General features: G+C 36.2%; 1 protein-coding gene across 11 annotated transcripts in view; it reads left to right on the top strand.

Moving 5' to 3' along the window:
- The window catches only part of LOC120592464 (zinc finger protein 850-like), a 36,524-nt gene extending 25,151 nt beyond the window's left edge, over positions 1-11,373 (top strand). For 10 of the 11 annotated variants that reach the window (XM_039850162.1, XM_039850158.1, XM_039850165.1 and 7 more), the window contains one exon: positions 9,835-11,373. In XM_039850162.1, the coding sequence (XP_039706096.1) occupies positions 9,835-11,027 (1,193 nt within the window). In that variant the 3' untranslated portion in view covers positions 11,028-11,373. Of the gene's footprint in view, positions 1-2,688; positions 2,741-9,834 lie in introns of all 11 variants that reach the window. The other variant, XM_039850166.1, reaches the window with a different exon arrangement.
- The last annotated feature ends 9,682 nt before the right edge of the window (positions 11,374-21,055 follow it).

Raw genomic sequence — 21,055 nt, 5'->3', positions numbered from 1 at the left:
GCTATCACAGTATTATTGACTATATTCCCTATGCTGTATACCGCATCCCAGTGACTAATTTGTTTTATACCTGGAAATTTGAACCTCTTCTTCTCCTTCACTTTTTTCTCTTTTTTTTTTTTGATTTTTCAATTACAATCAATATTGACAATCAATATTATTTTATATTAGTTTCAGGAGTACAGCATTGTGTTTAAACATTTATATAATTTATGAAATGATCCCCCTGATTAGTCTAATACTCACTTGGCACTATACGTAGTTAGTACAATATTATTGACTATATTTTCTTTGCTGTACTTTACATCCCCATGGCAATTTTTACCTGCCAATTTGTACTTCTTAATCCCTTCCCCTTTTTCACCCTACCCCACAACTCTTTCCATCTGTCAACCATCAGCTGGATTCCTGCATCTGTGAGTCTGTTTCTGTTTTGTTTATATTGATCTTTAGATTCCACACATAAGTGAGATCATTTGGTATTCATCTTTCTTGGTCTGACTTATTTCACTTAGCATAATACCTTCCACGTCCATCCATGCTGTCACACATGGTAAGGTTTTATTCTTTTTTTATGGCCAAGTAATATTCCAGTGTATATACATGTATCACATCTTCTTTGTCCAGTCCTCTATTGCCGGGCACTTAGGTTGCTTCTATATCTTGACTATTGTAAATAATGCTGCAGTGAACATAGGGGTACATATATCTTTCTGAATTAGTGTTTTGGTTTTCTTTGGGTAAATACCCAGAAGCAGAATTTCTGGGTCATATGGTAGTTCTATTTTTAATTTTTTGAGAACCCTCTATACTGTTTTCCACAGTGGCTCTACCAGTTTGCAGTCCCATGAACAGTGCATGAGGATTCCCTTTTCTCCACATTCTCACCAACACTTGTTTGTTGATTTATTGATGATGGCCCTTTGGACGGGTGTGAGTTGATATCTTATTGTGGTCTTAATTTGCATTTCTCTAGGTATATTTTCTTAAATATTAATTTGTAGGAGTTATTTACTTCCAATTATGGTAAAATACGAATAACCAAATTTATTACCATCTTAACTTTTTTGAGTATAAATTCAGTAACATTAAGTACATTCACATTGTTGTGTAACCATCACTATATTCATCTTCAGAACTTTTTCATCTTCCCAGAATGAAACTATGCCCTCGTTAAATAATTATTCTCAATTTTTTCTGCCCTCAGTAGAACTACCATTCTATTTTCTACTCTATGATTTTCAATACTCTAGGTGTCTGATTTAATTATACAATGTTTGTCCTTTGTGTATGGCTTATTTCACTTAGTGTAATATCCTCAAGGTTCATCATGTTGTAGCATGTGTCAGAATTTCTCTTTTAAGGCTGAATAATATTCTACTGTATGCATTTACCACATTTTGTTTATCCATTCATTCATCGATGGACACTTTGGCTACTTCCATTTTTTGGCTAATGTGAATAATGCAGCTAGTAACATGGATATACAAATATGTCGACTCCCTGCTTTTAAATTTTTGGGTATATATCCAGAATTGGAATTGCTGGACATATGGTAATTGTATGTTTAATTTTTTGAGGAACTGTCCTACTGTCTTCCACATTAGGTGCACTGTTTTATAGTCCCACCAACAATGCACAAGGTTTTCATTTCTCTACATTCTCACCAATATTTGTTATTTATTTTTTAAATAATAGCCATCCTATTGGGTGTGAGGTGGTATCCCATTGTGGTTTGGAATTGCATTTCCCTAGTGATTCCCCCACCTCCTCAACTCTGATCCTTCCAGGAGTTGTTACTGCTGTTTTTTTATTTTTTAATTTTAAAATTTATTTATTTAGCAAGTTGTCTGGACTAATTCTGTAGTCTTTTTTCCTACAGTATGTGCCCACTGATGTCTCTTCTCAGTTTTTTTAAATCTTATGTTTATTTTTAAGCCTAGTGCAAAGTTCTTACCTACTACTTTATTTATTTTAATGGCTGTGGTATAATTCTGGTTTTCTGTTTGATCATGAGAATTTTCATATAATGTTTCAGTGTTATTGGCATCAAGTTTTATGTATACTTTAGTTATATCTTTAAAGTATGGAAGATAGGCAATGAAGAGCTAACATCTTCATTACAAGTTCCAATAAGAGCACAATGGAACAACAATCACCAGAAATCATACAAGATAACTAAAATTAAGAACAGAAGGATTGGAATTATGTTTTGCAGTAGTTCACCATTTGCCCAGGAAAATCATAGCTTTGGCATCCAGGCATAAAGTTACTTATAAAGAAAGGAAAATCAGATTATCATTTGGTCTTTCTACAGCAAAGCTTTATTTCAGAAGTCAATTTATATTTTTCTATTTAATTATATAAATACATGAATTTTGATCTAAGAATTTTATATCTAGCCAAATTGTTTAATTCATACAGCAGTTGGGAATATTATTCCCTTAACTTCTTCCTGATGAATCCAACAGAAAATGAGCTTCAGAAAACCAAAATAGAGACATGTCAATTAATAGAGATTGGTATTGAACATTAAATATATATAATAACCTGTATATCTAATATCAATGGTGGTATTAAGGGAGGGAGTATAGTATTATTGCTCAGATGTAGTATAATTCTCCAAAAAGTAGGGTGAGAATGTTGAGAGTTTATAAAAGTGTTATAAACTTACATATTACCTTATAGGTATTAATGGGAGTAATTGTTTCAAGTCAGAAGCTGGGGAGAGAGAAAAGAGGTTAGTAGTTACTTCCAATATTCCTCATGATAGAACACCAGTTAGATAATAGCTAAAAGAGCGATGGAAGTGGGGGAGGGAGAGGGAGAAGGGAAGAAGGAGAGGGAGGAGAAAACAGGTATTACATAAACTTATTAGGATAAATATAACCATTGGATCAAAAATGTGGACTTGACTAAATATGAAAAGATATACCTAAAAATACAGAATAAGTAAAATGGTCTACATAGTTAAAGACTATGTAAAAGACATGACATGGATGTGTGCATATTCGAGGGGTTATGTGTCATAGACCAAAATTATAGCACTAAGGCCAAACAGTGATTATACTAAAATATGCTTCTATTTATCTAAAACAGAAAGGATGTTATAGTTTTTTTAGAAGTTTTTTTTGTTTTGTTTTGTTTTTTGATTTTTGGTTTTTGGTTTTTGGTTTGGTTTTTTTTTGTTTGTTTGTTGCTTTTTTTTTGGTCTACAGCGGGAGGGAAAAGAGTTGGATGAAGAGAGGATGTCTTTGAGTATGTTTTGTAAATTTGAGTTGGGAACTATATAAATATCTTACATAATTATAAAACAAAATTAAATTTAGAAAAATCCCTGGAACCAAATTAGAATTGAAACAATTCAATTTAAATGCGTGTGTAGTGGTTATATATGCTAAAGATAAAAGAAATAACAAAAATGCACCTTTCAGTGTTTTTATTAATAATACTAGTGGTAGCATTGTTGATATTGTTATTCCGAGAATGTTGTGTATATAGTGTGGAATAAAATAAATGAGCAATTTAAGTGGAGTCTTCGAAAATCAAGACATTTGGTAAGAGAGAAAGGAAATACAAACATAAGACTAATAATATGAAGTAAAAACCCTGTAGTCCTGAATGTGAATTGGAAGGGTTCTTTTGAACTCAAACTGAATTTTATCTTTAACTATATATCTTATAGATTAAAAGAGACTTAATATATCATTCAGTCTCATATATAGACTTCATATCAATTCTGATTCAGAGAAATGGAAAAATACACATTTATAATTAGTTGGGGAAATACGAAGACTAACTGAATGTTTGATCATAAAGAATTACTGTTAAGTTTTAGGTTTATTATATTATGCTTTTGCAAAAATGTCCTTTTCCTAGCAGTTCATGCTGAAATATTTACAGATGAAATAACATGATGCTTGGGATTTGCTTCAAAATAATCTGTGGAATTTGATGTGAGAACTGGGTGAATAGACAAGATTATCTGTACGTTGACAGTCATTGAAGCTGAGTAATTGTTACATTGTTTTTTTTTTCCCACTTTCATAAGTTTACATTTTTCTATGACAAACTGTTTTAATGCAAAAAAATAGGAAGTGAGACAATATGTGGATGATGAAGGGAACTAACTATAGCATGTCCTTGAATAATGTTGTTTTGTTGTACTGTTGTAGGAACTTAACTCTTGTTTATAATTAACCTATGGTAAAATTGGTTTTGTTATATGTTGGTTTGCTTAAAGTCACAGAACCTATCTATAACATTAAGTGAGGACTTTCTGTAGTGCGAAGTTTTGTAAAACAGAGGACAAAGAAATGATTGGTAGCTGCAGGGGTGGGTCCTAGGCTCAAGGAAATTGTGTATTTGTGCACTTTAAAGGAAATTATATCAGTGCGTCTTTGGATGCTGATGAGACCAAAACAGGGGAGCAGGAGAAATTCTTTGTGAAGGAGAGAGTGTGGAAACTGAAGAAGCATAGCAGGAAAAGGTTTTATCAGAGAAGATATTCTTTGGTTCCCAGTCATATACAGGTTGGTTGATTTGAGTGCATGAGAGAAAATTCTCTCATTCTTTTTTTCCTCTCAGCAAAACAATCAGTATGGACATCAGCCATGAGATAGTTTTGAGATTTTAGGAGAGTGAAAAGATGGGGAAAATTTTCTCAGAATGGAAGAATAAGACATGTAGAGATGAGGGAAATGCTGAGGGTCCATTAGAGGTGTGTGGTTATAAATGAATGTATAGTGACAATAGTCAGTATGACTGTGTTTTTAGCAGCCATCTTCAGCTACTCACATGGAGAAGAACAGTAAGCAGCATTGGATTTAATCAGGGTTGGGGAGATGAATGCAAGGTAAGAGTTATGATGGACTGGATTTAAAGCTAGGTAAGGCCATCAGGAAGATAAGTGACAGTGAAATTAACATTGCAAATGATTGGAGCATGGACAAGAGAGTGACCCTAGTATTATTTCTACCTTTCTGCTTCAGTTTTGGAGATATGTGATTGTATGTGTTTTTGTTTTGTTTTGTTTTGTTTAATTCATGCCTCACCCCTTTCACATTTATCTTCTTTCTGATAGACTATTTTATGAAAAGCAGTTCAGGTACAAGACAAATTAATATCATTTTCCTTGCTCAGTCCCTCACTTTTTCCCCCAAATCTTCTTCCATAGTAATAAGAACAATAGTAACAACTTCTTGAGCTCTTTATGCCAGGCATTTTACATGTATTGTTCCTAATCTTCACAAGCTTATGGAATAGATATTTCTTTATTATTATATAAAGTAATGGTGATTGAGGTAGTTAAAAGTAATGTGTCCTTAACAGAAGGATAATCATCAACAGAGCTAGGGTCTGAAATGCTGATCTGTCTGAATTCTATGTTCTCACTAAATCTCATTACTACACTTTCTTTTATTCTGAACAATTTCTCCGCTTAAATTGTTAGAGATTTTGCCTGAGTTTCCTTCTGTATAATTTCAAGGACAATTTTACTAGCGCCTCCACCAAATGATTATTTCATTGGATCCACAAAACATACATATATATTCCTATAATCACAGGAGTATTTGTGTTGTAATTATTCTAAACTCACTCAGCATTTTGGAATAGTTTCAGTCTGTTCCATTATCTAGATTGATGTTCTCCATTTTTTTAAAAACTAGATTATGTATCTATTCTCATTTTGGCTTTACTTTAGAACCAAAAGATTAGGGACATATATCCTTTAAATTTACCTTTAGTCACATTTTCTAAAATTGAGTCTAATTTTTAAATTAACATAACAAAATTTATATATCTTTTTTCCCCAGCTTTATTGAACTATATTAGACAGTTAGTTTGCTCATATTTACATTGTACAATTTAATGAGTTTTTTTTTCAATTATAGTTGGCATACAATAATGTGTTAGTTTCCATTGTACAGCATAGTGATTAGAGATCTATATAACTCATGAAGTGGTCATCTCAGTAAATCAAGTACCCCTCTCCCCACTTACACACTTTTTACAACATTTTTGACTAGTTTCTTTATGCTACACTTTTTATCTCCATGATTATTTTGTATCTATCCCTTTGCCCTTTTCACCATCCTCCCAATAACCCTTCCCATCTAGTAGCCCTCAAAATATTCTCTGTATCTATGAGTTTGTTTCTAGTTTAGTTGTTGTTGTTTATTTTGTTCTTTAGATTCCACATATATGTGAAGTCATGTGGTATTTTTCTTTCTCTACTTACTTCATTCAGCACAATACCCTCTAGGTCCATCAAGGCAATATCTTTTTCCATCCCCTTCCTTTTAGTCTTGTGTGTCTTTCAATCTGAAGTGAGTCTCTTATAGACAGCATATGAAGGGGTCTTGTTTTCTTATCCATTCAATTCACTTTGGTGGGAGCACTTAATTCTTTTCCATTTGAGGTACTTGTTGATAAACTTGTAATTATTACCATTCTTTATTCCTATTTTTGATACATATTTTTTCTCCTTAAAGAAGTCTCTCCAGCATTTCCTGTAATACTGGCTTGGTGACGATATATTCCTTTAGCTTATTTTTGTCTGGGAAGCTCTTTATCTGTCCTTTGAGTCTAAATGATAGCTTTGCTAGATAGCATATTCTTGGTTGTAGATCCTGGGATTTCAACACTTTGAATATTTTGTGCCAAGCCCTTCTGTCCTGCATGGTTTCTTTTGAGAAATCGGCTGCCAGTCTTATGGGAGCTCCCTTATAGGAAACTAATTGCTTTTCTCTTGTTGCTTTTAAGACCCTCTCTTTGTATTTAATCTTTGGCATTTTAATTATGATGTGCCTTGGTGTGGGCCTCTTTGAGTTCGTTTTTTTGGGGGACTCTGAGCTCCTGCAGTTGTATGTCTATTTCCTTCAACAGGTTAGGGAAGTTTTCCATCATTATTTCTTCAAATATATTTTCAACTTCTTGTGTTCCCTCTTTAGGTACTCCTATGACATGGATGTTGTTATCCTTAATTTTATCCCATAGGCTCCTTTAAATTATAATTATATTCTTGGTTACTTTTTTTCTTGCCATTCTGGTTGAGTGTCCTTGGCTTCCCCATCCTCTATATCGGTTTCGATACTCTTCTTCCCCCATTCTGTTGATTCCCTCTAATAATGTGTTCTTCATTTCTGACCAGTTCCCTTTTAGAATTTCCATTTCCATTTTTATGTTATTTTTGTCTCTTTGTTAAAGTTCTCACTGAGTTCATCTACACTTCCCTTAATTTTATTGAGCATCTTTGTAACCAGTATTTTGAACTCTGCATCTGTGAGATTGCTTGACTCCATTTTTCCTTGATCTCTGTTCTGTTCTTTTATATGGTTTCTACTTCTTTGTCTTCCCATTTTGGCTGCATTTCTGTGCCTGTTTCTATGTACTAAGCAAAGCTCCTAAGTCTCCTGGTCTTATTCACGTGGCTTTGTGTAATAGGTGACCAGTAGCACAGTCCTGAGAGGGGTTCACCTGCAGGCCAAATTTAGCCCCAACCTGTGCCCCTCCAGAGCTGCCTGTTAAAATTCATCAAGCAATCCACAGGTGCTATGCTTATAGTTGCCTTAAGAAGTCACTCCAGAAACTGAGGACAGCTGCCACCAGAGGGAGTCTTGGCTCTGCTCAGCAGTGAGCACCTGATTCTCTGAGGCTATACCTGGATGTGGCTTGGGTGGGGCCTGAGTTGTGGGGAGGCCGAGTTTCAGGGAATACTCTGGGCGAAGTGACCTCTGTTATATAGTTTGATGATGTCTCTGCTATGGCAGCTCTGCGTCCTCACACTGGGAGGTGGGAGGGCTCAGCAGAGGAACAATGGATACCACCACCACTTCTGCCTGGTAGATAGTCTCACCTCCAGCCCTTGCTCCAGCAACTCAGTGTCCTCTAATAGTCTCTGGTGCCCCCTGAGCATTCGACCTGGTGCTGATGCTCAGAGTGAGCAGGTCTGTCACTGTGAAAGTCTGCTCGTGGACCCGGCCCCTTTAAGAGGCATCTGCAACTGCGAGCTGCCGCCGCCATAGCCTTTGTCCCACTCAGCCGCTGGGGACCGGGCAGCCTCATGTCTTCGCCTCCTCCTACCTTCTACTGTTGCAGGGTGATTTCTTATTTCTCTCCCTAGTTGTAGAGCTTCTGTTTCTCTAGATCCCAGGTGACTCTGCTTGCTGTTTGCTCCATGTTTCCATCTCAACTTTGATGTGATCGCAAGAGGAATAAACGAAGCTTCTATCATCTATGCTGTTTTGCTGGGTTCCGCTGTTCTCCATTTTTTCCTTTAACTTACACTGTTTATTATAGAGTTCCTAGTGTTCCCATGTACCCAGACTGATTCTATCGAATAACTGGTGATCCTAGCCTCCCAATATTCTCAAGTTCCTTTGCCTAACTTTACATAGCTCTTTTATTATGCTTCAAACCTGTTTTAATGCCTGGAGAAAAAGATATAGTTTTCTTGGAAATACAAATATAAAAGACAGGAGTGGAAAGTAGGCCCTGAGAAAGAACCTAGAGGAACAAAATAGATCATGTATTAGAGGGAAGGTTGAGTAATACTACAAATTCAAGTGAAGATTAAAAGAAAATATACCTCAGTATAGTGGTTGAAATGGGAGAAAAAAGATGGTCATGACTATACGTAAATGGCAGTGAGCATTGATAGAAGCATATGTGTAAATGGAGAAACAATTAGGTAGGTAGGTGATTAGGTATATATAATATCATTTTTCCATTTGCATCATTTAATAATCTAGCCTCGTGATTTTGTTTCAATCTGAAGAAAGTGATGAAGTAAAAAGGATATATTTTCAGGGATTTGAGAGAGATTAAAATCAGAGACAGGTGTTCAGAACTATTCTGTAAGCACAATAGTTCTTAAGTAATTTCCATAATTCCATATCTGCATAATATTTCCCTTTATACCCTATGGAACACCTTTTATTAGTAAGATGTTCCTTATTCTCTAGTGAGTGAAATAACCATTGTTCCTGCCCCTTAAGGGTTTTAACAGTAAGAAAATAAAATATTATATATGAATAAATAAATGACTGTATAATTCTAAAATCCAGAAAATTGCAGTGAGAGAATGAAGAATGAATTTAAATAGGGTGGTCTAGCTCAAACTTTCTAAGGAAGTAACTTTTCAACTGAGGCTTAGAGTATGCTATGCAACCGTGGAAAGAGCCAAGTTTAGAGAATTTCTAATAAACTGAATAGTCTGTGGAAATTTTTGAAAAGGTAAAGAGCTTGACTTTTATCAGATGCTCAGAGATGATAAATATTTAGTACATAATGAACATTGGGAGAAGAGGATTGAGAAGATGTTTGATAGGATTTTGATTCACATATGTCAAAGATATGGAAGATTTCATAAGCTGTGGTAAAAAGTTTAAATGTTATTCTAAGTGCAGTTAGAAGCCACTGAAAAATTCTAGATAGAATTCTTAAATTTTGTGCAACATCAAAATTGGCTGGTTGATTGCATTAAAAATAGGAAACCTAAGACCTATTGGTGTAAATTCTTATTTACTTGATGTGAGGTAGTACATTGATATCCAGTTTTTTAAATAGACTATTCAGGTGATTCTGATCTATGCTTGAATTTAGAAACTACTGACTTTACCTTTTTTTCCTAACGATCTCCCTCACCTTCTTAAGTGTTTATGCTCTTGACCTCTTTTGAAAATTGAAGGCCATGTATGCCATCTTCACTTCATACAGACGTTATTTTCAATTTCCCCCCCATTTCTACCATAGAAATTTTATTTCTCTCCAAAGAGAAAACAAACAAACAAACAAAAAACACCATGTGTTTACTTTCTGGTTATCTTTCAGACTTGGAGTTCAGATGTAAGACCAAAGAATTGTGTCTTCGAAAAGAAATCAATGAAGTAACATCATCTCAGTGGATGATAACAGAAAAAAGTCATAGCCTTTTGGGCTCCAATATCAGAGATAACTGGGAGTGCAAAGGCCAATTTGAGAGGCAAGAGATAAATCAAGAGAGATATTTGGGGCAAGCATTAAAGACTTATGAAAAAATGCCAACTTGCAGTCTGCAGACATCTCTTATTCTACATCAGCAAATTTATCCTGGAGAGAAACTCTGTAAATTCAAAGAATGTGGGAAAGGCTTTATTTATGGCTCATTACTTATGCAACAGCAAGGAATTATTATTGGTAAGAAACGCTATAAATGTAAAGACTGTGGGAAGGTCTTTAGTCATTTTTCCTATCTTACTGAACATAAGAGAATTCATACTGGTGAGAAGCACTATGAATGTAAGGAATGTGGAAAAGCTTTCATTCGTGGTTCACATCTTATTCAACATCAGAGAATTCATACAAATGAGAAACCCTTTGAATGTCAGGAATGTGGGAAGGCCTTTAGACAATCTGCACACCTTACCCGACATCAGAGAATTCATACTGGTGACAAACCTTATAAATGTAAGGAATGTGGGAAATCTTTTATTTGTGGCTCAGAACTCACTCGACATCAGAGAATTCACACTGGTGAAAAACCCTATGGTTGTAAAGAATGTGGGAAGGCCTTTAGACTGCGTTCACAACTTGGTCAACATCAGCGACTTCATACCGACGAGAAATCTTATCAATGTAGGGAATGTGGAATGGCCTTTATTCGTAGTTCACAACTTACTGAACACCAGAGAATTCATCCTGGTATGAAACATTATGAATGTAAAGAATGCGGGAAGGCTTTTATTTGTGGTTCTCAACTTTTTCAGCATCACCAAACTCATACTGGTGAGAAATCTTATGAATGTGCACAATGTGGGAGGGCCTTTCTTTGTGCCTCACAACTAACTCAACATCAGCGAATTCATACTGCCAAGAAACCCTGTAAATGCAAAGAATGTGGGAAGGCCTTTATCCGTGACTCAGAACTTACTCAACATCATAGTGTTCATACTGGTGAGAGACCCTATGAATGTAAAGAATGTGGGAAGGCTTTTAGACAGTCTTCACATCTTAATCAACATCAGAGAATTCATAATCTAACATAACGAATATAGGAAATCATTTACTTGCCATTCATTTGTCATAGAGCATCAGATTTCATGCTAGGGTAAAATATAATGGATGTGGAAATTTCTTTGACCTGATTCTCACTTTTCTCAGAAACAAATTTTAATGTTGAAAAAAATGGATAATAAATGTGGAGTTTCTATCATGACTTTCTATCAAACCTTGTTGACATTCTACAAATTTATATTAGAAAATGTGGTAAATGAGAAAAGCTACTATTTACAATTATGTGACATTAGGCAAATTATTTAACTTCTCTGTGCTTAAATTTACTAATTGGTAAACTGTTGATAGTATCTACATGTAATAAAGAGTCTGACTCCAGTTTTGATGTTTGACCACTAACTTTCTAAGCATCACTTTCCCTATTCACTTTGGCCCTACATCTGGAAAGCCTGATAAGAAAGCCTATGTGCACCTCCTCCTTTGGAGCCAGTGGAAAAATTAAACTTTGCACATTCCAGCCCACATTCAGTTCCACCTGCTGTCTACTATAAAAGCCAACCTATTCTGTTTGCTCAAGCTACTTCAGATCTGCTTGTGCAGGCCATGTACTGCCCAGGAGTCCCTTTTGTGAGGAATAAATTTTCAAAATCTATTGATGCATGGAGTATCATCAGCCTCAACATTCAATGTAAAATTAGTAAAGAAGTCAATCCCAATTCCGTGGAATGACCACAAAATAATTTGTATAGATGGGTGGACATTCTCTAGGCTTTTATCACCACTGTTTAAGATCTTTCTTCTCTTGCTCCTAGCTTACTAAATGGGTAAAACTACTTTAAATAATGTGGGAGATGGCTCTGCTTTTTGCTAGCAAGGTTGTGCTTTGAGTTGTGCTGTTCTGTGCTGCATTTGCTGAGTCCTGCAGAGCCTTTGTTATAAATTTTATCACCTAAGTCAGAAGGTTTGATAATTGGTATTTAGGAATGGGTTTATGTGGCCCTGGGTTGTGTTTTGGCCTGGATATATCCATGTGTGTCTTAGAATTATGTAGCTCAGTTCCAACATAAGCTATGACTGATGCTAGGCTCAGGGGAATGACTCTTAGCCTGTGACTCCTGATTGTGTGTCTCAACAAGACATTGATCCCTGCTCTATAGAAATGCTCAAGGGAAAGACTGATACCTTGTACAATATACATACCCATCAGCTGGTTGCTTGTGAAAGAGCAGTCATTTGAGAGTGAAAAAGCAGTCATGTGGTTTGCTGAGGTCTATACTCTTAAGAACAGATAGCTGACTGAGACCTTTAAATATTTCTTATGCTGCTATAGCCCATGCCTCTATTACAACAAAGATCCTGATCCTCACGGATATTTGAAAGAACATCTATTGTGGCACAGACACTTAACAGATCCTACTACTGAAGGAAGAACCATTTCATAGTTTCCAAGGTTGCCCTCTAACACTGCAGAACCTTCACCAGAAGACCTGGTGATGATAACACAGCAATCTGGGCTTCTTTAGTTATTTCATCCCAATAATACCCCCAAGGAGCTCCAGGTTTTTCTTGGACAAACTTACAGAGCATCCAGTCTCCTCGCCCAAACCCAGGGCCCTAAGGTGTAGGACCCACTGCCTCATTTCCTAACCTGAGTCAATGGCAACCTCTCTAGCCTCATAGGGATTTAGAGGGCCCTGGGACCCCTGCCACCACCCACAGACAATCAATCGTATACAACCATGGTGATCCATTGTTCACACAATGTGTAACCTTTTATGGCCTTTATTGATACCAGTTTCCAAATCATAGCGATCCCCAGACACTAAATTTAAAGGAGGAACTCACTGTATTCTTTAGGGGCATTACTGACATAAGAGTAAAGGCAAACAAGTCCACCTTACCTTGACCATTGGTACAATAACTGCCTAATTTTCCAGTGGTCACATTTCATATATCCACTTTGAGATTTCCATTATTGGAATAAATGCTCTAACCAGTCGTGTGGTCCATTAGAATAAAATTAAAACTTTGGCCTCATGAAATGGGAGCTTGCGGGTCTGCCCCAACCCATTAAAATTGTTGATATGGCTCAATGTAAATTAAAACAAGGCCTTTATAGATTGAGATCCAGTATATAAGATCTATTAAGAGAAGAGGTAATTATCCCCAGTGTCTCCATTTTACAGCTCAATTTGGCCTGTCTTAAACTTGGAAAGAACGGTACATTACAGTGGATTACCACAACCTAATGCCATGGTCCCACCCATTAAAATGAGGCCTATCATAATTGAAATGACCAAAAGCGTACAAGTTTTCAGTTATGAGTATGTGGGATCTAATTTACAGCATGGTGACTATAGTTAATAATACTGTATTGTATACTTCAAATTTGCTAAGAGAATTAATCTTAAGTGTTCTCATCACAGATAAACACAAAAAGGTAACTGAGGTGGTAGATGTGTTAATAAACCTGATTGTGGGAATCATTTCACAATATGTGTGTGTGTGTGTGTGTGTGTGTGTGTGTAAAGTCATTACATGTATACTTTAAATATATACAATTTTATTTTTCAATTATACCTTAATAAATTAGGGTAGGAGGAAATGACCAACACCATTCAAACTGCCACTGCTAAACACTTTGCTGCTATCAATTTAGCTAGTATGTTCTATTCAGTACCTAGTTCAACAGTCTCAGTTCACATTCAGCTTTGAAGGGATGCAATATTTTTACTTGGTTGCCCAAAGAGTACCTAAGTAGCCTGGCTATTGTATACAATCTCTTTTGACAAGATCTCAGTCAGATCCAGGTGTCCCTGTGTTCCCAGGGTATGGCAATACATTGAAGACAGTCTCAGATTAAGATACTCACTAGACACTGACAAAGGACATTAAAACATTTACCACTGCACTTACTGAGAGGGGATGGGCTATTGCCCCACATGAAGTTCAGAGGCCTGTTGCCTCAGTCAAATTCTTAGGCCTCATCTGGTCTGCCCAAGGGCAGCTCTATTCTTGATGTAGTTAAAAGGCAACTTCTAACTTTATCAGCCCCAACCACTCTCAAGCAAGCCCGAAACCTATTAGGTCTCTTTGGCTTCTGGAGGAAACATATTTCTGTCTACAAATATTGCTAAAGCATATTTATGTCGTCATCTGCAAACCACTGTGAATGGGAGCCCTTTACAACAGAAAGCCATAGAGTCGATCCAGATGACCATATAGCATTGCTTCCTTTACTGACTCCTGGAGACTCCTTCGTGGTGGAAGCTCTGGCAACCACCAGTTATGTTTCTTGGGAGTCTGTGGGCCACTCATGGTGGCTATAAGTTGCCAGTGAGTTTCCATTGCAAAAAGCTGCCTACTTCAGCCCCACATTACATGCCATTAGAGCTACAGCTGCTGACTGCATACTGGGCCCTTCTGGAAATGGAGGCTATCACAGGACCTGACCCTGTGACTCTCAATACCCAGCTGCTCAGTATGCCTTGGGTCATAGAAACAGTGCCCTGCAAGATTGGCATGGCCACTGAAATCTTGCTGAAACTGAGTAGCACCTACAGGATAGCATCAAACATGGGCTTTCTGGCATATCCTATCTGCAGGAGGAAGTGACCTTTCCTTAGTCCCTTGCCAGATGCCTCCATGCTGGAAGAGCTCATCCCTGTTGCAGACTCCTTGGTTTTCTGGGGAACCCCTTGGGATCAACTGAGTGAACAGCAAATGGGGTTCATGCGTTTTATGGTTGGTAGTACCACCATCTCACATGTTGGAGCTTGCTGGAGGACTATTTTTTATTCCTTAACCAAAACGTCCCTGATAAAGGATGGGACCTACGGGTCAGCTCTATTGGATGTACTCCAGGCAGACATCTTGGCGTTGGAGGATATCCTGGCTGACAATCCTGGACCGATAATCTGGCTATTTAATCCAGCCAATGGCAACAACAATTTCTCATTCAAGACGTACCTCTTTTGTGTAATAAAGAACTTTAGGTGATTACTTGCCTCTTAGGCATCATCAAATATACAAACTAAGGTCACACCAAAGCTCAGATTGCTTAGGTGCAATTTTATGCTCAAGCTAATAAACATGTATTTAGGAGACTCTGGCCTAAACTTCCTCAGATGACATTCCAGATCCCATTTGACTGGTCCAGTGGACCCATGAAATGTCAGAGCATAGAGGAGCTTCTGCCTGTAATGCTTTGGATGAATGCCAAAGGCTTTCCCTATGTTCTGTCATGGCTAATGTGGTGACAAGCCAATGTACTCTATGTGGGAAGATCTTTCATTAGAAATATAACTGGTGGAATGCCATCCCATAGCAGTCCTGCCCCTGTGGTCTCTAGCAAATAGATTTTATCATACCACTGTTCTCCTCTGCTGGTGCCACTCATAATGTCTTGACCATGGTGAACACCTACACCAGCCTTTTACATGATCCGCCCCAACTTTGACATACAAGTGCAGAACTCCTATACATGGCCTCATAAAACATTCTTCATTCCCTTAAGACTTCCGGACACTGTCCACCAAGGCACTCAAAATACACAACCTTGGCTTCTTAAAGATATTCAGTGTAACTCCCCTCAGCTTGAAGCTGCTAATCTTCTAAAACACTACACTGGCTTACTAAAACAAGCCTTATTGAAATTACAAAATCAGTGGGGCTTTCTAAATGAGTCTTCCTCCTGCCAGTGGCCTTCATTAAACTAAATTCCTGGCCTCTAGTGCCTTCTATCAAAATGCATTGATAACACATCGGTTGCCTTTTCTTGCCCTCTGGATGACACTTCAGAAATCAAGGTTTATGAAGATCATATTGAACTAGAAATCTCTCCCCTTTTCTATCCCTTTTGAGTCTTTACCCCATCCCAGTTTTGATGGATTTTTAATTATAATTCATTCACTATCAAATGTGCCTCTGGCAATCTGCTAGGGCTATTCAGGCGCCCTTCCCAGGGTTAGATTCCTAGAGTTAGCAAGTAACTCTCTTTTGAGTACACCTTTCATATGCAAGCGAATTGGTGTAGATCCTTAACCCCCAACTGCCATATTTATCAGGCTCTTATACTCCCTTATATTTCAGGCCAATTTTCCCCTGTTCTAATCACTCCAGGGCCAGGTATCAGACCAGGAGGGATAATACCTACATCTGAAGCCCACTGAAATGATTCAAACTAGCCAATCCTAAAATCCTGTCTAACTTGCCTTGCCCATTCCTTCCTGTGAAAACCACGATAAAGGCTATTTCCCCTCTCTCTCTGTGACTGAACTTAGTATTCTTTCTGTGTGGCATGTGCCTTTCCTCCACTGGGAACTATGAGTAACATAAACTATCTTTTGTTTCCTGATCTGTTGGTTTCATGATACCAAAATAAAACTAAGATTTACATTTTAAAACATGGTCTCATTCCAGAGCGTCCCCAACTCAGGAATGTGGGCTTCCACCAAACACAATGACCTGAAATTGGAACAGAATGTCCATGTTATGCCTTTGCTGGTCAGCAGCCCCAGGTGCTTCAGGCTACAGCACCCATATAGCGCAAATGTTATTGCTTGGCTTTGTAACTTTTCATTTCTTGGATATGTCTACTTTGGTTAATAACCTGTGCCTAGGATACTGTAGGCCATTGGGTAAACCCAAGCTGCAAAAAGTGACAGCCACTGGGCTGTATTTTGGTTTCACTCTTGCCCATACTAACTTGAGTTCTTTAACGCTACTTCCATAGCCAACCACTAGATAGCAATATAATTCCATTTCCACATCATTGGCAAAATATAGTTTAAAGCAAAACCTATTGGCTATTTTATTTTTATTTATTTATTTTTGGATTAAGATGACTGAATTTTTGCTTTTCTTTTCTTTTTTATCCCCATCCCCTCACCTTCCTCACCTTTGGTAACCATCAGCTTTTTCTCTATATGTATCTATTTCTATTTTATTTGTTTATTCTTTTGTTATGTTTTGTTTTAGATTCCATATGTAAGTGAAATAATACAGTATTTGTCTTTCTCTACCTGACTTATTTCATGTAGCATAATATCCTCTAGGTTCATCCATGTTGTCTCAAATGGCAAGATTTCACACACACACATATATATACAACACATCTTTATCCACTCATCTTTTGATGGACATCTAGGTTGCTTCCATATCTTAGCCATTACTAATAATGCAATGAACATAGAGGTGCATATAGCTTTTCAAATTAGTCTTTTTTTTATCTTTGGATAAATATCCAGAGGTGGAATTGCTGAGTTGTTTGACAGCTCAAGTTTTAATTTTTTAGGAATCTCCATACTGTTTAGATAGTGGCTGCACGAATCTACAGTCCCACCAACAGCATACCACGGTTCCCTTTTCTCCATATCCTAACAAGCACTTTTTATTTGTCGAATTATTGGTTATAGCTATTTTGACAGGAGTGAGGTGATATCTCATTGTGGTTTTAATTTGTATTTCTTTCATGATTAGTGATGTTGAGCATCTTTTCATGTCTATTGGCCATCTATATGTCCTCTGGTGAAGTGTCTATTCAGGTCCTCTGCCAATTTTTAAATTGGATTCACTGGGTTTCTTTGGTGTTAAGTTGTATGAGTTCCTTATATATTTTTGGATATTAACATATTGAATGTATCATTTGCGAATATATCAGTTTGTTGATGGTTTTCTTTGCTGTGCAAAAAATTTTTATTTTGAAGTAAACCTACTTGTTTATTTTTCTTTTGTTTCCATTGCCCAAGGAGACACATCCATAAAGATATTGCTAAGACCAATGTCAAAGAGTTTACTACCTGTGTTTTCTTCTAGAAGTTTTGTGGTTTTAGGTCTTACATTTAAATCTAATCCATTTTGAATTTTGTGTGTGTCTGTGTATGGTGTAAGAAAGTGGTCTAGTTTCATTTTTTGCATGTGTCTGTCCAGTTATCCCAACACCACTTATTGAAGGGACGATCTTTACCCCATTGGACGTTCTGCCTCCTTTGTCAGAGATTACTTGTCCACATAGCTGTGAGTTTATTTCTGGGCTCCGTATTCTGTTCCATTGAGCTATATGTGTCTGTTTTTATGCCAGTACCAAGATGTTTTGTCTTATAGTATAGTTTGATATTAATAGCACTATACCTCTGACTTTGTCCTTTCTCAGGATTGCTGTGGCTATTCAGGGTCTTTTCTGGTTCCATGTAAATTTTAGAATTATTTTCTAGTTCAGTGAAAATTACCATTGGTATTTTGATAGGGATTTCATTGAATCTGTAGATTGCTTTGAGTAGTATGGACATTTTAATGATGTTAATTATTCTTATCCATGAGCACAGTATATCCTTTCATTTTATTTGTATCTTCAATTTCTTTCTTCAATGTCTTATTATTTTCTGAGTATAGGTCTTTAACCTCCTAGGTTAAATTTATTTCTAGGTATTTTATTCTTTTTGATGCAATTGTAAATAGGATTGTTTTTTAAATTTCTTTTTCTGATAATTTGTTATTGGTATATAAAAAGGTAACCGACTTCTGAATATTAATTTTGTATCCTGCTACTTATTGAATTCATTTATTTGTTCTAATAGTTTTTAAGGTTCTCTATAGTATCATGTCATCTGCAAGTAATGACAGTTTTATATCTTCTTTTATAATTTGAATGCCCTTTATTTCTCTTTCTTGTCTGATTGCTGTGGCTAAGACTTCCAAGGCTATGTTGAATAAATCTGGTAAAAGTGGATATCTTTGTCTCATTCCTGATCTCAAGGAAAATGCTTTAAGCTTTTCACCAGAGTGTGATGTTACCTGTGGGTTTTTTTTATATGGCCTTTATTATGTTGAAGTTTGTTCCCTCTATTCCTACTTTCCCAAGAATTTTTATCATAAATGGATGCTGGATTTTGTCAAACGCCTTTTTCTGCATCTATTCATATGATCAAAAGATTTTTATCCTTCATTTTATTCAGGTGGTATATCATGTTAAATGATTTGCAGATATTAAACTAAACTTTCAACCCAGGAATAAATCTCACTTGATTATGGTATGTAATCTTTTTAATGTCTTGTTGAATTTGGTTTGCTAATATATTGTTGAGGATTTTTGCATCTATGTTCATCAGGGATAATGTCCTATAATTTTATTATTATTATTATTATTATTTTTTGTGATGTCTTTGTCGAGCTTTGGAATCGGGGTAATGGTGGCCTCATAAAATGAAATTGGGAGCCTTCCAGCTTCTTGAATTTTTTGGAATAGTTTGAGAAGGATAGGTGTTCATTCTTTGAATGTTTGGTAAAATTTACCTGTGAAGCCATGTGGTCCAGGACTTCTATTCGTGGGGAGTTTTTAGATTACAGATTCAATTTTATTAATATTAATTGGTCAGTTCATATTTTCTGTTTCTTCTTGACTCAATCTTGGAAGATTGTATGTTTCTATAAATTTATCCATTTCTTCCAAACTGGTTGAATTTGTTGGCATATAATTGCTCATAATATTTTCTTATAATCTATTGTATTTCTGTGGTGTCAGTTGTACTTTTCTTTCATTCCTGATTTTATCTATTTGGGTCCTTTTTTTTTTTCTTGACGAATCTAGTTAAAGCTTTATCAATTTTATCTTTTGAAAGAACCAATCCTTGGTTTAAATGATTTTTTTGTATTGTTTCTAGACTCTATTATTTATTTATTTATTCATTCATTTATTCATTTTTTATGGTAATACTGGTTAACAAAAACCAATGTTTCAGCTGTATACTTCAACAGTAAGGCATACATATGTTTACACCACGTGTTCATCTCCCATAACTTCTCTCTGTGACCACATATTTGACCCCATCTACTTCCTCATTCCCTCCTCCCCGCTACCTTCTGGTAACCACTAGTCTATTGTCCATGACCGTGAATCTCTGTTTGTCCTGTTCATTTGTTGCTTTTAGGTTTATATCCCACATATAAGTGATATCATGTGATTTTCAACTTTTTCTCTTTATTTCACTTAGCATGATTATCTCGCAGTCCGTCTATGTTGTTGCAAATGGCAGTATTTGATCTCTTTTTATGGCTGAGTAATATTCCATTGTATATATGTACCACAGCTTCTTTTGAAATTTCCACTCTGATCTTTATTATTTCCTTCCTTCTACCCAATTTGGGCTTTGTTTGCCCCTCTTTTTCTAGTTCCTTTAGATGTAAAATTAGATTGTTTATATGAGAAACTTCTTGTTTCTTGAGATAGGCTTATATTGCTCTGAATTTCTCTCTTAGGACTGCTTTCTCTGTGTCCCATAGATTTGGGGTCATTGTGTTTTCCTTTTCGATTTGTTTCAAGGTACCTCTTAATGTCTTCCTTGATCTCATTGTTAACCCATTCATTGTTTAGAAGCATGTTATTTAGGCTTTATGTGTTTGTGTATTTTTCAGGGTTTTTTTTTCTATGTAATTTCTAGTTTCATACCATTGTGGTTGGAGATTACATGTGATATGATTTCTGTCTTCTTAAATTTATTGAGATTTGTTCTGTGGCCTAACATGTGGTCTAGCCTGTAAAATGTTCCATGTGCATTTGAAAAAGATGTATATTCTGCTACTTTGGGGTGAAATGTTCTAAAAATGTCAATTAAATCCATGTGAGCTAATGTGTCATTTAAGGCTACTCTTTCCTTATTGATATTATTTATGGAAAATCTATCCCTTGGTGTCAGTAGGGTGTTAAAGTCCCCAACTATTTCTGTATTGCTGTCAATCTCTCCCTTTATGTTGGATAATATTTGCTTTATGTATTCAGGTGCTCTTATGTTGGGTGCATAAATGTTTATAAGGTTATATCCTCTTTTTGGAGTGATCCCTTTGTCACTATGTAATATCCCTCTTTCTCTCTTATTATAGCCCTTGCTTAACATTTATTTTGTTTGATATAAGTATTGCTACCTCAGGTTTTTTTTTTCGATTTGCATTTGCTTGAAATATCTTTTTCCATCCCTTCTTGCAGTCTGTGTGTGTGTGTCTTTCAATCTAAAGTGGGTCTGTTGTACAGCATATGTATGGGTTTTGTTTTTTCACCCATTCATCT

This window comes from Pteropus medius, unplaced genomic scaffold (genome assembly GCF_902729225.1).
Source record: "Pteropus medius unplaced genomic scaffold, Ma_sr-lr_union100, whole genome shotgun sequence".
In the NCBI taxonomy this organism is placed as follows: Eukaryota; Metazoa; Chordata; class Mammalia; order Chiroptera; family Pteropodidae; genus Pteropus; species Pteropus medius.
Note: the sequence above shows the minus strand (reverse complement) of the source record. Positions and strands in the feature narration are given on the sequence as shown.